Source organism: Leptodactylus fuscus, chromosome 3, assembly GCF_031893055.1.
Source record: "Leptodactylus fuscus isolate aLepFus1 chromosome 3, aLepFus1.hap2, whole genome shotgun sequence".
Taxonomy (NCBI): Eukaryota; Metazoa; Chordata; class Amphibia; order Anura; family Leptodactylidae; genus Leptodactylus; species Leptodactylus fuscus.
Window position 1 is genome coordinate 103,480,948 of NC_134267.1, and position 14,663 is coordinate 103,495,610.

General features: G+C 41.8%; 1 protein-coding gene across 1 annotated transcript in view; it reads left to right on the forward strand.

Moving 5' to 3' along the window:
* The window catches only part of TRAPPC3L (trafficking protein particle complex subunit 3L), a 63,602-nt gene that overhangs the window by 18,907 nt on the left and 30,032 nt on the right, over positions 1-14,663 (forward strand). The window contains exon 2 of the mRNA XM_075266874.1: positions 14,102-14,149. Coding sequence (XP_075122975.1) covers positions 14,102-14,149 — 48 coding nt within the window. The remainder of the gene's footprint in view (positions 1-14,101; positions 14,150-14,663) is intronic.

Consider the following 14,663-nt stretch of genomic DNA (forward strand, 5'->3'; position numbering starts at 1 on the left):
CTCAGAAAATATAGTGATAATGAACCCAGATAGATTTCTGCTATAGATAAATAGGGTGCTGAGAATAAGCCACTAGTTTGTCCAAAATGTCAGTGCTTGTTAGTCTAGGGTTAAAGCAATAATCATTGGCTTCTAATATTGTGACAATGGTAACCCCAGAAATATCTCTGATTAATTCAGTGGTATAGAGCAAAAACTCATAGCCTTTAGATCATGCTGCCTGTTAGTCCTTCCAGCTACCATGTGCAGAGGGAGTGGAAGATACAGGAACTGTCCCTTTGGAATCTCCCTTTTTAAAGGGAGAGGATGGTAACAATCCGACCAGAGTAGAGAATATGCAGCTGTCTCCCTCCAAAATAAGGTACAAGCAAGTGTGCCGTTCTCAGTGATGGTTATAAGTAGATTCAAGAAGACAACACTATGTCTATCAAGTATAGCTGTTAGTCTCAGGTTCAGATTATTTTGATTCACAATGGTTATGAAACTCCAAAAGGAATCAGGAGGGCCTAACCGAAGATCAAGATATCATCCATGTATCTAACACAAAAAGGACATGGGACATCCAACTCTTGGTTACGTAAAATAAAAAAATAAGTTGGTATAAGTGGGTGTGGCCGTGCTACCCATTTTGGTACCCCTTATCTGGTGGTATAAACAGCCGTCAAAAATGAAGAAGTTATAGAATATACTCCATTAAGGTCAAAAAGAACTCGTTACGAGAGTTGAGATGTAGGCCCCATGGCCCTAAGAAGTATCTTATCGTGAGGTATGCAGGTATACAGAGCCTAAAATCAAAGATAGCCAGAAGGATTCCACATGGCACATGGATGCCCTCAATCTGTCTAAGGGCATCCATGGTGTCTCGAATATAAGACAGTAGGGCCAGCACAAAAGGTCATAGGACCTGATCAAAATATGTGCTGGCCTGCTGTGTGATACCATCGATGCCCAAGTCAATTGATTTACCTTTAAGGGGAGTGTAATCCTTGTGGACCTTGGGTAGGCAATAAAACAAAGGGACAAGGGTAAATTGAGGACACATGTAGTCCCATTCCTTCTTGTTGATCTGACTTTGCTTGATCAACTATAGAGTTGAACTCCAAGGTATATACAAGGATAGGATCACTGATAAGGACCTCATAGTTAGATATTTTGGAGAGAATACATTATATACCTTTTATTGTGGGTCTTTTGATTCTAATTGTATGTATAGCACTTAGTGGATGTCTGCAATTGTTTTCACTATGTGTATCCTATTTTATTAAGAACTTTCAATAAAAGTTATTGATTCCATTGTGCTGTGATTGTTGCAGCCCTGACTTACAACCTGCCTCTGTTCTTATTGTTGCATTGAACATTGCGATATGTCTCAATCTGTACATTAAATGTGGGGAAGTATTCTTTTTATCTTCAAATTGTAGTATTTCAGTTTTTCAGTGGTTGATGCATATGGCATACCTGCCTTACTGTATTTAGCTGACTGAAATCCCTAATGTGCCCCTTTATTGCACCTCCAGTGCAGAAAAAGACAACCCTATAAAATACCTTGTCATAAATCCTAACTGGTCCCTAACCTTGAATTCTAAGTTGTGGTTCTTTCTCTATTCCATGATGAGTTCTCACATGTGCCATACCACATGTTGTGAAAAATGTGCTTGTGGCAAAAATGGTAGATAGATTAAAGGGGTATTCCCACGTCGCATACTCACCAGTCTTCGTTGCTGTAAAATCATCTGTCTTCCTGCTTTGTTGCGTCATTGGTGGGCGGGGTTACATATGCAAAGCCAGCGGCGAGATGCCGCTGGCCCTGCGTGCATGCTCATAGATGGTGAGACCAGTCTAGTCTTCACAATGCGAATACAGACCTGGCATCCGCTGTAATAGAGAGGCGGATGCCGGGGAGGGTTAGAAGCCGGCACAGGTGCCTGCAACATCGCCATGCTCCTGCCCTGCATGAAGCCAGCAGCGGCAGAAGCGATGCTGTTATTACGCTCCTCCGCCCCCCCCCCCCCCCCCGGAATAGCAGCATTGCTCCTGCCGCTGCTGGCTTCATGCAGGGCAGGAGCATAGCGATGTTGCAGGCATCTGTGCCGGCTTCTAACCCTCCCCGGCATCCGCCTCTCTATTACAGCGGATGCCGGGTCTGTATTGGCGGCCCTTTTCCCCCAAAGGGTAAACTACCCCCCCCTCCAGACTCGCTCCTGTGCACTTAGCCCCTCCTCCCTCCCCCCTCAGAGCAGCAGATGCATCACTTGACTTATGACCAGATAAGTCAAGGGATGTGTAAAAAAAAATGAATAAAGTAAGAGTTTTCAAACAAAGCAGTTTTGCTGAAGCAGTGTATTTAGGAAAAGTCTTACATTCACATTAACAAGCAGTATAGATAGGATCCTTGTGATGGGACAAACCCTTTAAAATAATATTTTGCTTCTGGAGATACATGCAGTGGAAGGGTTAAATGACCTGCTGAAAATAAAAACATACTTGAAGCTGACCAGCAGCTCAATAACAACAATGTGGTATCTCCATAGCAAATTAATTCTTAGAGATGGAGAAGCCACTGCTATATATCTTCTTTAGAGTACTTTAGGCTAAGTTTTACAATATGACTGTAGCTGAGTGGCCATAAAACTTATATAGAAATGAAGATGAGTTCACTTATACTATAAATCTCGCATACAACCCTTTAAAAAACTAAAAGTGATGTTCTGAGAGATGGCAGCTACACCTTATCCAATGTGGTTGACATTGATACATTGGATAAAAGTAGTTTGGTCAGCTGGCTGTTGTGTCAATGCTAGAGTGCAAAGGACCTTGGCACTGTCAGTTTTATTACAGGGGTATTTCATTTAGCATATATTTGTTACACATTTGGACATAATATAGAAACCATTTTATGCATGCCAGACTAAGATTATTTTACTTACATTATGAAATCTTCAAGGACATTTAATTTACTTTGAACTCTGCAGAAAACATCTTATTATGGATTATATTCAAGTCATGTAGCTATGAAGAACTAGAATATTGCTGTTAAAATTGCTGTGTCACATCCAGATGCTTTTAGTTGTACATTGTTAAATATTGATGCTTCCTTTGCCTACCAATTGACAACATTACTAAAAGTACAAACGCGTGGGTGTTGTGAAGAAATGCTGTTAGCTTTGACATTTTCATTCCATCCTCAATGTGTAGAATATAGACTATATTGAACCAAATATCAAAGTGCTTCTCTTGATGTCTATTAATAAATTTGTTAAAGTGACAATGTAAAATGCTGCTAGTGTACCATGTAGCTCTGGACATAATTTGATCTCGAGGTCCATGCTGTTACTTGAAGACTCAAGGGATATATATTACTGGACACCCAAGCACTGAATTACTGCATTGTTTACATAATACAATGTTCTTTTAGAAGCATGATATGCCTTCATTGTAATGTGTCCCTTCTGGCACGGGAGCATGGACGTGTATAACATACTTTTCCAACAAGTCTACTCCAATGGTTGTGCATATTTATTGATATCATCATGTATCCATCCCACCAACTTCCAGTGTGACCAAGAACTGCAAGGTGCAATAGCAGGATAGCGTATTGAGCAGAAACATATATGTGTGAGGACTAGGCTTATGATGATTCTGTTGTTGCTTCAAACACCTATCAGTTCACTTTCATTCATTTGCAATGTAACCAACGTGACTCAGCTGGCAAAAGCATTAAAGTGACAAAGTTTATCCAGTGGCATTCTTTCTAAAAACTCTAAAAGCCACATCGTACCTGAAATGGCCTGGCATTAAAGAGATGTTGTTGGCATGTTTTTTCTTTTTTACTGCACTCACAGCAGTAAGGAAGGAGTTAAAATATGTGAATGTAAAATAAACCATTTTTTTGTACATTTTTCTGTTGTTGCATCCCATCCGCAGTGGGGATTAAGCTAAGTGGGATACACTGAAATTGTACACCCATATATCCTATATACGCTTAATCCAGGGTTCAACAGTGTGTCGTCGTGCCCCCCCCCCTCCCCGAAACTAAGGGGTATACACTGAAATTCTCAGCCCATATACACTATATACACTTCATCCAGGTTGTCACGGTGTGTACCCCCAAAAAAGCGTTGGGATATACAGTATAATTCTCAGGCTATATATGCTTCATCCACGTTGTCACGGTGTGTACCCACAAAAAAACAGTGGGATATACATTCTAATTCTCAGGCTATATACTCTTCATCCAGGTTGTCACGGTGTGTACCCACAAAAAAGCAGTGGGATATACATTCTAATTCTCAGGCTATATACGCTTCATCCAGGTTGTCACGCTGTGTACCCACCAAACCATCAAAACCATATAAAAATGTGCAAGGCTACCGGTAAGGGACATGGACGAGGCCGTGGGCGAGGTCGGAGGCGTGGGAATGCTGCTGGGGAGCAAGGTCGCGGTGAAGCCACAGCGCATTCCATGCTTACCTCTCAGGGACAGCAAGCATTGCACTTCTCCACAGTCCCCGACTTTCTGGCCACATTAAGTAGGGTTGCAAGGCACAAACTTAAGTAGGCCCGAGCAACAGGAACATGTGTTACAATGGCTGGCGGATAATGCTTCCACCACATTATCCACTAGCCAGTCAGCCTCTACCTCAACTCCTCCTCCTTCACAGCATTCTGGTCAGCCTTCCTCCCAAAATGCCCAATCTTCCCAGCAGAGTAATCCCAACTTTCCCTGCTCCCAGGAGCTGTTCTCTGGTCCTTTAACTGTCCCTCTCCCTGTCCCTCCATTTCCCGATTCCACGGAGCTACCAGACTACTTTCTGTGTCCAGATGCCAAAGCACTGGAGTCTCCTCCATCTCCTGTTGATTTTGTGGTGTTTGACCAGCAACCCACCCTCAGTGACAATGACGAGACACAGTTGCCATCAGGGCAGCCTGTTGCCATGTGCGGTGTGCAGGAGGAAGAGGCAAGAGAGGAATTGGAAGAGGAGGTGGTGGACGACGAAGACACTGACCCGACCTGGACAGGGGAGATGTCAAGCAGGGAAAGCAATGTCGATGTTGAGGGAGGTGCAGCACCAAAGAGGGTAGCTAGAGGCAGAGGCATGTCCAGAGGCAGAGGTCAGCTGCTTCGCCGAAGCCAGGCCACACCCAGATGTTCCCTATCATAGCCAGCCCAGAAAAACTCCCCCATCGAAGGCACGTTCCTCGATGGTGTGGAGATTTTTCAAGGAATGCGCAGAGGACAAATATAATGCGGTTTGCACAATTTGCGCGGAGGACAAATATAGTGCGGTTTGCACAATTTGCCACTTGAAACTGAGTAGGGGCTATGAAAAGAGCAACGTTTCGACCACTTCCATGCGCCGTCATTTGGAATCCAAGCACTGGGCTCAGTGTGAGAGAGCAAACACAGGACAATCATCGTTCGGCGTTGCCACCACTGCCTCTCCCAGGCTCTGCAGTCCAGAGCACCAGCCAGGACACCGCAACATCTGGCTCCGCCACTTTGGGGACTTCTCCCTCATCCTCTCCTGTTCCTGTCTCAGCTCCTTCTCCTGCACCATCATGCGCCTTCTCCCAGCAACCCATCATCTCTCAGACATTTCAGCACAGGCAAAAATACAGCGCTAACCACCCACATGAGCAAGCCTTGAACACGCACTCTCCAAACTCCTGGCCCAGGAGATGTTGGCATTCCGGCTTGTGGAAACTCCGGCCTTCCGGAACCTGATGGCAAGTGCGGCACCTCGCTATGCCGTCCCTAGCCATCACTACTTCTCCCGGTGTGCTGTCCCCGCCTTGCACCAGCACGTGTCACTCAACATCAGGCGGGCCCTAAGTTCCGCGCTTTGCACAAAGGTCCACTTGACCACCGACAAGTGCATGCGGACAGGGACGCTACATTTCACTGATGGCACACTGGGTGTCTCTTCCCATGTATGTTTTTACCTGGACATCTACAATAATGTTTGGACTTTTCAACGCACAGGGTGAGTGCCAAGTTTTTTCTATTTTTTCATATTGCTTGGACTTCTTTTCACTTAGAGCACCACCCTTATATAGCGTTTTTTTTCATCGCCCCCATCCAGGCTATTGCTCTTTCAAGTAGTGCCACCTTGCTCCATACATGCTACACTGTTGGATTTCCTATTGCCTTTTCCATCTGTGGTTGTCATGGGCAAAGTGATTTAAAGGGGTGCTTGTTAAGTTTTCATTAGAGTAAAATTTGGGTTTCTGCCCATCCATTTGGGAAGGAAAAAATGTTTCCAGGTATTTTTCCACTTTCATAGTGGGTTTTTTGAGTGTGGAAAGTGTATAGTTGATAGGCTGTGATGGTGGGGTAAAACTGTGACTTGGGCTTGTTAGATGCTCCCAGGCATGCTTCCCCTGTTGTCCCAGTTGCATTCCAGAGGTGTTGTCATCATTTGCTGAGGTGTCGTAGTGGACTTGGTGACCCTCCTGAGTCAAACATTGGTTTCCCCCTAAACGAGTATTTTTCCCCATAGACTATAATGGGGTTTGGCGTTTGATCGAACAGTCGAGTATTGAGCGGCTACTCGAATCGAACTTCGAACATTTCACTGTTTGCTCATCTCTATTGCATACCAAGAGCCATAACTTTTTATTTTTCCTCTAATGTAACTGGCTTATTTTTTGTAGGACAAGTTTCATTGTTTAGTGGCATTTTAGGGTGCATGAATATCATTGATTAACTTTTGTTAACTCTTTCTGGAAGTGAATAAAAAAAAAATAATTCTGCCATTGTCTTTTTACCCGATACATTCTGCACAATTCACAGTGCATTTTATATAAACACTAATAAACCTACAAATACTCAACAATACTCAAGGGATTTAGTGTTCTGAAACGCGTTGGAGTTTTTTTAGGTTTTTTTTTTGTTTGATATGTTTTGTTTATTTGTTTAATGGATTTATATTAAAAGTTAAATTTTATATATATTCATCTTCGGAAGAGTAGCCGGTGTTTTTTGGTGTTTTTTCTAATCGTTGTTATGGAAGACTGGTCTAAAACAATAATGGCTGGTCTAAAACTGTGTATATGTTTGTGAGGCTAAGAATGAAGGATCTGCAAGCTTTTGGCTAATGCAGATAATCTGATGTGATATGGAGGAAAGCCACTGGTGCATTTGTGAATACAAAAATGTCATAAAGAGCCGAAAGGAAGTCTAAAACCTTCATAATTGCCTAATTTATGTGTCTAAAGAACAGACAACAGAAAATAATTTTTATTATATAAGATTTAATTCATGTACATCAATGAATGACACACTCCTATATCTTCTTATTTGTGAAGCAGTATGGATGGCATTTATTTATGTCTCAGCCTGAAAAAGGTCCTAGAAAAAGGTTTTGCCTCATGAACTTTTTAATGTGTTTTTGTGCCATAGCATTGAGTCACAGTGGATTTTTCTTAAAGGGGTATTCCCATAACCCTTGTTCACCAACCTGCAGGCTGTGTGCTCTGTTCACTCCCTGGTTTTCCCGGCACATTGGTAGGCAGGGTTTCACTTGCTCTGCTATCTGCTATGTTTGCAGTTAGTAATGAGGGATTGGTTGTAAATGCATTACCACAGTATGAAGCTGATGTAGAAGCTGATGTAGCAGAGCTGGATTTTAGTCAGCTTTCATTACATACAGAGGTTATCTCAGCCCTTATCAGCCAAATTCAATTGAACCAGAATCAGAAATGCTGGAGCTCTCACCTCCCCCTCCCCTATCTGAGGACCTCCATTACTTGTCAGACATACACAGCTCAGAGCTGCTGCTGAGCACTCAGCTCCTCCCTCCCCCCCCCCCCCCCCCGAGAGCAGGAAGCTAGTTTCTTGGGAACTGAGCAGATAAGCCCCGTGGCCATAGAAACTGAGTGTAAACAATGAAGTGAATAAAATAAGATAATGGCCAAACAAAGCAGTTTTGATAAAGCAATGTATTTAGGAAAAGTCTTAAATCCACATAAACTAGCAGTATAGATAGGATGCTTTTCATGGGACAACCCCTTTAAGGATAAGGTTGCAAACAGATGACAGCTTGACATGTGATAACAAATGTGCAGCAGCTGCAGTCATAGAAATACATTCAGCTACAATACTGAATATGAAAATAACGTGACAGAATAATAAATGATATAGGGGCAAAATTTCATTTGCTGCTAAGGCTGTTGTGACAAAAGTATGTGTAACCCCAGGTTTATAAACATGATGATATATAATAAATATTCTATAATTGCTAGACCTTTATTCCTACTGTGAAGGATACCACCTTACCAAGCAGCTTGGTACACCTGGCGATCACGCTTCTTCCTTACTTTACACTCATGCCCTGCAAGTGTATCCGGGTCTTGTAGGATAATACGAAATGAGCTTTCTAAATTTTATATATTTATTAACCCTGAATTGGTTGGTACTATCCACTTCACATACAGAAATATACATATGTGGTTGACAAGCAGATTGTTAGGATTGTGCAGAAGCTGCGGCCATGAGATGGGCATCGCTGTCTGTTCCTCTGCACAGTCCAGGGTTGCAAGGGTTAATTTGCCTTGCAACAGCCGGGTGTGATGGAGTCTTTGATGGACTGGTGTGTCGAACTATAGACGCTCGGATTGGGCAGCTGTGCTATCTACTGGTGACCGCCCCTTGCCTATATAAGGGGGCTGGTCTGGATGCCCAGCGCTCTAAGAGCAAACCAAATTTGATACCTGAAAGGTTGCCTTGTATGGTGTGTGGTAGAATCTCAGTTGGCCTTAACTAGCTTCTCCCCTCAGTGTTCACACTGGGAGTTTGTTTGGCAGTAAGCTGCATTGGGGGTTGGGTGGCTGGAACAACTACACACAGGGTTTACTTGATCTCTGGCTTGTCCTGGAGTTCAGGCTAGCCAGTTTGTTTATTTGTGCGGCTGCTCTGACTGCACAGGTCTCTGTGATTGGTAACAGAGCAAACCTGGTTGTTTAATTTAGCTGGCAGTGACATCAACTGTCAGACACTGTTCACACCAGGTTTTTAACAGTCAGTAACCCAGAGGGCTTTTTCAATAAATCCTGCTGACCATAACACAGATACAGATAAAGTAGAATACAATACATAAAAATAAATAGGCATAAAAGGTAGAAATGGAAACAATACCAAATAAATCTCTGAAGTCTGTCTCTTAGACTTCAGGGCACATGCTTAATCAGTAAGAGATCCTCCATCTCATCATGCGGCTTCCAGCAGTAGAACTCCTTGTCTCCTGAGGGGTAAACAATATATCTCTCCCCAGTCTCCACCCAGAGTGATGTGATTAGGGGGGAATTCCAACCTTCCATCCTTGAAACCAAATAATTAAGAACAGTCATAATTCCTCGCCAGATGATCATAGAGTCAAGTCAATGGTATTATGGGGTTTGTAGTGAGGTCCCCATTGTGTAGACACCAAGGATGACACCCCAATAGCCTCTGGGTAATGAGTTCAGTTCCTGGACTTTTGCCCTGCTCTCAACACTAGTGAGTTTGCACCTTGAGCGTTCGTGTCCGCTTGGCACACCCGCAAAATTTACCAGTGCCACTGTGGCATGTCCTCCTAGTCAAATATTATCAGAAAACCATATCCCCATTTGTTTACAACTGACTTCTTGTAATTTAAACAGGTTTTGTTAACAGGCACACACAGTATCTTGTGTATGAGATTTCTGGCCAAGTAATAACTCGCCAGGGCCAAATACATAATTGTAAAATACATAGCTGGGAGTCTCTTATCCTCACATCTGAGGTTGAATATGTATATAATACTTGTACATAGCTATGACATTAACAAACATTTTTCTTACAGTAAAACATGCTCATTGAGTAAACACATTTCTGAAAGATTCATGACACAAACATATAAAGAAATTAACACTCTGGGATGAATGTAGTATATCAAAGCTTGCATTGTGGAAACTAAAAAGCATGAAAATCCCACATCAGTCAAGTGATTTGTCTAGTATGCATACTAAATGAATACTTTACCATAACCAGAAGATACATAAACTTCATAATTCACTGCAGCTGTATTCCTATAATACCAGTATACATTTGGTATATTTGTACATATTGATTTTAGGCTGGGGCCCCATGTGGCGTAATCGCCGCAGTTTACCCAAATAGAACCACAGTATTTCCAAAACCTTTGCACAGGGGTTTCCCTATAGGTATAATTGAAGCAGAAAGTCTGTAGAGGGTTCCAGTGTGAAGCACTGCAGGAAAAACCGTCATGCGTTGCTGCCACAGTTTTCCCCGCAGCACTTATTTACTGAGGCACGCTATGTGCGGCCTTAGCCCGACAGTCTTTTTAGCAGAGGGAGGGGGAGCAGGGAAACAATCTGATATAAGCAGGACTAGACTTTTCTCTCTAATAAGGTATGTTACAACATTTTTTATATTCACCTTTGCAATTAATTCATGCAGAGTTAAACGACCATGTCTATACAAAGCATTACATACACTGTGGCACAGAACTTCAAATGGACTCTTACAATGGCTTTTTCCATATCATTTGTTGACATTATTGCTTGTAAGTTATTAGACTGTCAAGTTATAGTTTGCTGCATCTGTTCTGTACTCAGTCTCCACAATCTAAACTAGGAAGTCTCAACATTTAAAATCCAGTTGGGAAAAAAACAAGTCCACCCTATTCAGTAACATGCAAATGGCAGAATCAATCCAATTCTGTAGAAAACAAAGCCAGTGGCGCACTCCTTTCTAATTATGGACTAGGATCAAGTATTGTGGGAAATTCAAATGTTTATTGGATAATGCATTTCGAGGTTATTCAAGGTGCGCTAAGATGCAACCCCCTTCATCAGATCTGTGTCCAACGTAACCACCACCTCTAGTGATGACAACTGTTTCCTTGAGAGATGGTGGAACACTCATCTATTCTTATCCCTTAAGTACTATCATGATGTCTATCATACACCACTATCATACACATATCATTATGATAGACACCATGATAGTACTTAAGGCACAAAATCAGGTAAACTCTTTCTCGGCTTGGCCTCTTCTCGCTGCCTCCTCTCTTGCTGCCTGCGTCACTAATCTCTGGCCCTCTTACTGACATACAAAGCATACATGCATATAAGCAAAATATTCTTTGTAAGGAACTGTGACTTGCCATTCAAGAGTGATCCCCCTGCGACCAAGAGGAAGATTTAGGGATCCACTTGAATATATACTTAACGTTCCGTTAGTAGCGCATCCTTTGTGTATTTTTCCTCGCCAGCACACTATTCAGTAACATGTACAACCACCTTTGGTTGAAGTTAAGAAATACAACACACTTTAAATTAAAGGGGATTAGAAAAACACGGAGGCTTTCTTGCAAGAACAGTGTCACCCGTGTCCACAGGTCGTGTTTGGTCTTGCATCCCAAACTCAATACAACTAATGGAGCCCAGCTACAATCACAGACAGAACCCATGGACAGATATCATACTGTTATTGGAAGGAAGAAGTCAAGTTTTTCTAATCCTAGAAACTCATTTGATAAGAATTTATAATGTACTCTATAATTTACATTATTTTAGAGAATTTTTTTTCCATAACTGTATGAAATTCCAAAAAGTTTTGATGACATATTATTAAATCAGAATAAGTTTTATGACTTAGATTCTCCTATGACCACTTGATGATAAAATTATTACACATTTCTTTTTTTATTACAAATATATCAATTTCACATGTACCGAATAAACACAAAACTGCAGATTATTTATTTATGTATTTATTTTATGATGATTGTAATAAATTGATCAATAAATAATTCCATGGTCTGTATGACTCTACTGTGACATTATAACATGCACTGGGTTGGTGGTACCAAAATACAACTGTTATCATAAAGGGTACCCCTTACTTGATGGCTAAAACCTAACTTTTATTAAATAAGTTGCTAAAATTCATTCTTAATATTCCCACTACACAAACACATACACACCCAGGACCCTATATTCCACCTGGTCCCTATAAGTGAAAATAACTTAGGAGGGGCTTGGTTCCTGTCAGTTCAAGGGTTTAGAATCCAGTTGGTGGTTTCACTGGATTATTTTAACTGTCAAGAAACCCCTTTCCATGTGACCCCTTCCTAATACCACACCATATAAAACCAGACAACCAGCACCGTATGGCCAACAAAGGGTTAATTGCTAAGGATTAACTGCAATGAGGGCAACACCCATAGTGTCTCTTGTGGGTCAGTAACACAAGTGGCCTGTTTAAATGCAGGACTAAACAAAAAAAACCATATTCATGCAGCCCAGCTAATTATTGGCCAGTCTAACAGTGCTACAGTTGTCTATCAATACATCATATTTCTCATTTATCTCACTATCTCTCTACTGTGACATTATAACCACAAGGCCAAGGCTGTTATGGTCATACAGTATGATATGATGTGTTAATAGATGTTGTGATGTTAGCGCCCAAATGACTTGTGGTTATATTTATATGTATAAGGACCAGGCAGCACTCTCCATTAGGCCCCTTGCAGATAACTGTGTCTGTGATCAGTGTGCAATCCATGTATTTCACAGATAGCACACTGACTCATTTATTTCTATGCACATCATTGTGAATTACACGGTCACATCATGTCCTATTTCTGTCCTTTTTTGTGGCCGTTGCTTCCATGGCTCCTTTTCAATTAATAAACCGGGCTACGGATGCAAGGCCGCTGCACAGCCAGCACATGGGTGACACCTGCGTGTCCTCCTTTCGCCTCCTGTGCCTTTAATTTACAGTAATGTGCAACCAGCCTTAGTTGCAGAGATAACTGGGTGCACCTTTGGGTGGGAATGGCCACCTTCCCGCAATTATAATCCAGAGATTAAGTACAACAGGACTCCAGTTTGGTTTAATTCCATGTATGGTTTATTTCCTATCTCTCCAAGCCTGTCTTGTGAATAACCAATGCTTTTGGTAATAATTCCCTTCATCAGGCATCAGGACAGGATTTCCAATGTAAGGGCTTGTTCACATCTGCGCCCCGGGTCTCTGTTTGCAGGTTTCCATTTCCTGCCCGAAACTGGACAGGAGACCGAAACCTGCAGTCATTTTTCAAACCCATTCATATGAATGGGTTTGAAAAGTGTCCGGCCGCGAGCATCGGTGAGCATTTTGTGCTCTCTGCGGCGAAACCATTTTTTTTAACCAGACACAAAGTCGGACATGCAGGACTTTGTGTCCGGTTAAAAAAAAAAAACGGTTTCACCGCCGAGAGCACAAAACACTCACCGGTGCCCACAGCCAGACACAGTCTGACAGGTTTCTGTCTTCTACAGACAGAAGACAAAAACCTTAAAATGTAGATTGGACGCTGGTGTGAACGAGCCTTAAGATGTACTTTTTCCTCCGACAGTCGGACATTGCGACTGAGACTTTGCCACAAATTTTAACATAATCTTATAGCAGGAATGTCTTATCCCTGATAAAGGGTATTATTAGTCTAAATCATTTTAGGCTAAAGCCCCACATAGCCGCAGGAAAAAAAAGCCCAACTGGAAAAACCTCGGCAGCAATGCATTGCATTTTTTCCCATAGTGCTTTTCACAGGTCATGTGGTTTACAGTCCATGGTCATGTGATCAACAAACAGGTGCACAGCTCGTTACCAGGCAGATGTCTGAATATTGTGCTGTGACTATAACGAGATGTGCACCTGTGTTATTGTCACATGACCATGGACCGTAAATCACATGACCATGGTCAGAATTCCAACCACTAGAAGTAACAGAATGAATGACAGCAAGCAGAGATCTAGAAAACCTTTCTCATCATGTTGGGTGCTGCCTTTCTAAACTGAATGATATTTTGCAGAATTTTGCGTAGGTAAAAAACATAAAACAGACAGTAATTTTCTCATTTTACTGATGGAAAAAAACACTTCTCTACAGATAGTCACACAAAGATCTGCCAAACTGGAAACCATTGTGACTTTTGTATAAATAGGTAATCATTGTACTATTCAATGGAGGTGTAATTGTTAAGTAACTCATCTGTTGAACTGCAAATTTGTGTGTGCACCAAGGCTTAGGGTGATTAATCCAAATTGCCTTATCATTAACTGTTTCAGGACTGGCATTTACCAGCTATCTCATCCTCTGCTTCAGCACATAACATTGTAAGTACATTTCTTGCATAGCTTGTGATTTCTTGTAGTCTTTTCATATTGTAGATGGAAGAGCTTTCATTCATTGCTTACCTGTACTAAATGGATCAGATACCTTTAAATTTTCCTTAAAATAACTGTGGGAAAAAAACACGGTGGAAATGCAGACTTTCTGCTTCAAATATACCTATAGGTAAACCGCCGGCATTTCCATAGGTGTAAATGACATGCTGTAACTTCCAAAACCAGGGCAGTATTGTGTGGATGGTAATCTCTAGATGCGACTTTAAAATCGTGGCGTTTATGCCAAGTGGGGTCTCAGCCTTAGGCACTGTCCTCACACAGTGGGCCACTGCAAAAAAATACTGTGGGAAAAAAAAACATTATGTGTTGCCCCCTCAGTTGAGCGCTGTGCATATTTTTTTTTTGCAAAAAAACGCTGCATCTCTGCCATTTGGGGCCTTAGGCCAGGTCCACACAGGGCATAAACTAACAAAATAACAATTTGTATATAATTTTTTTTTTA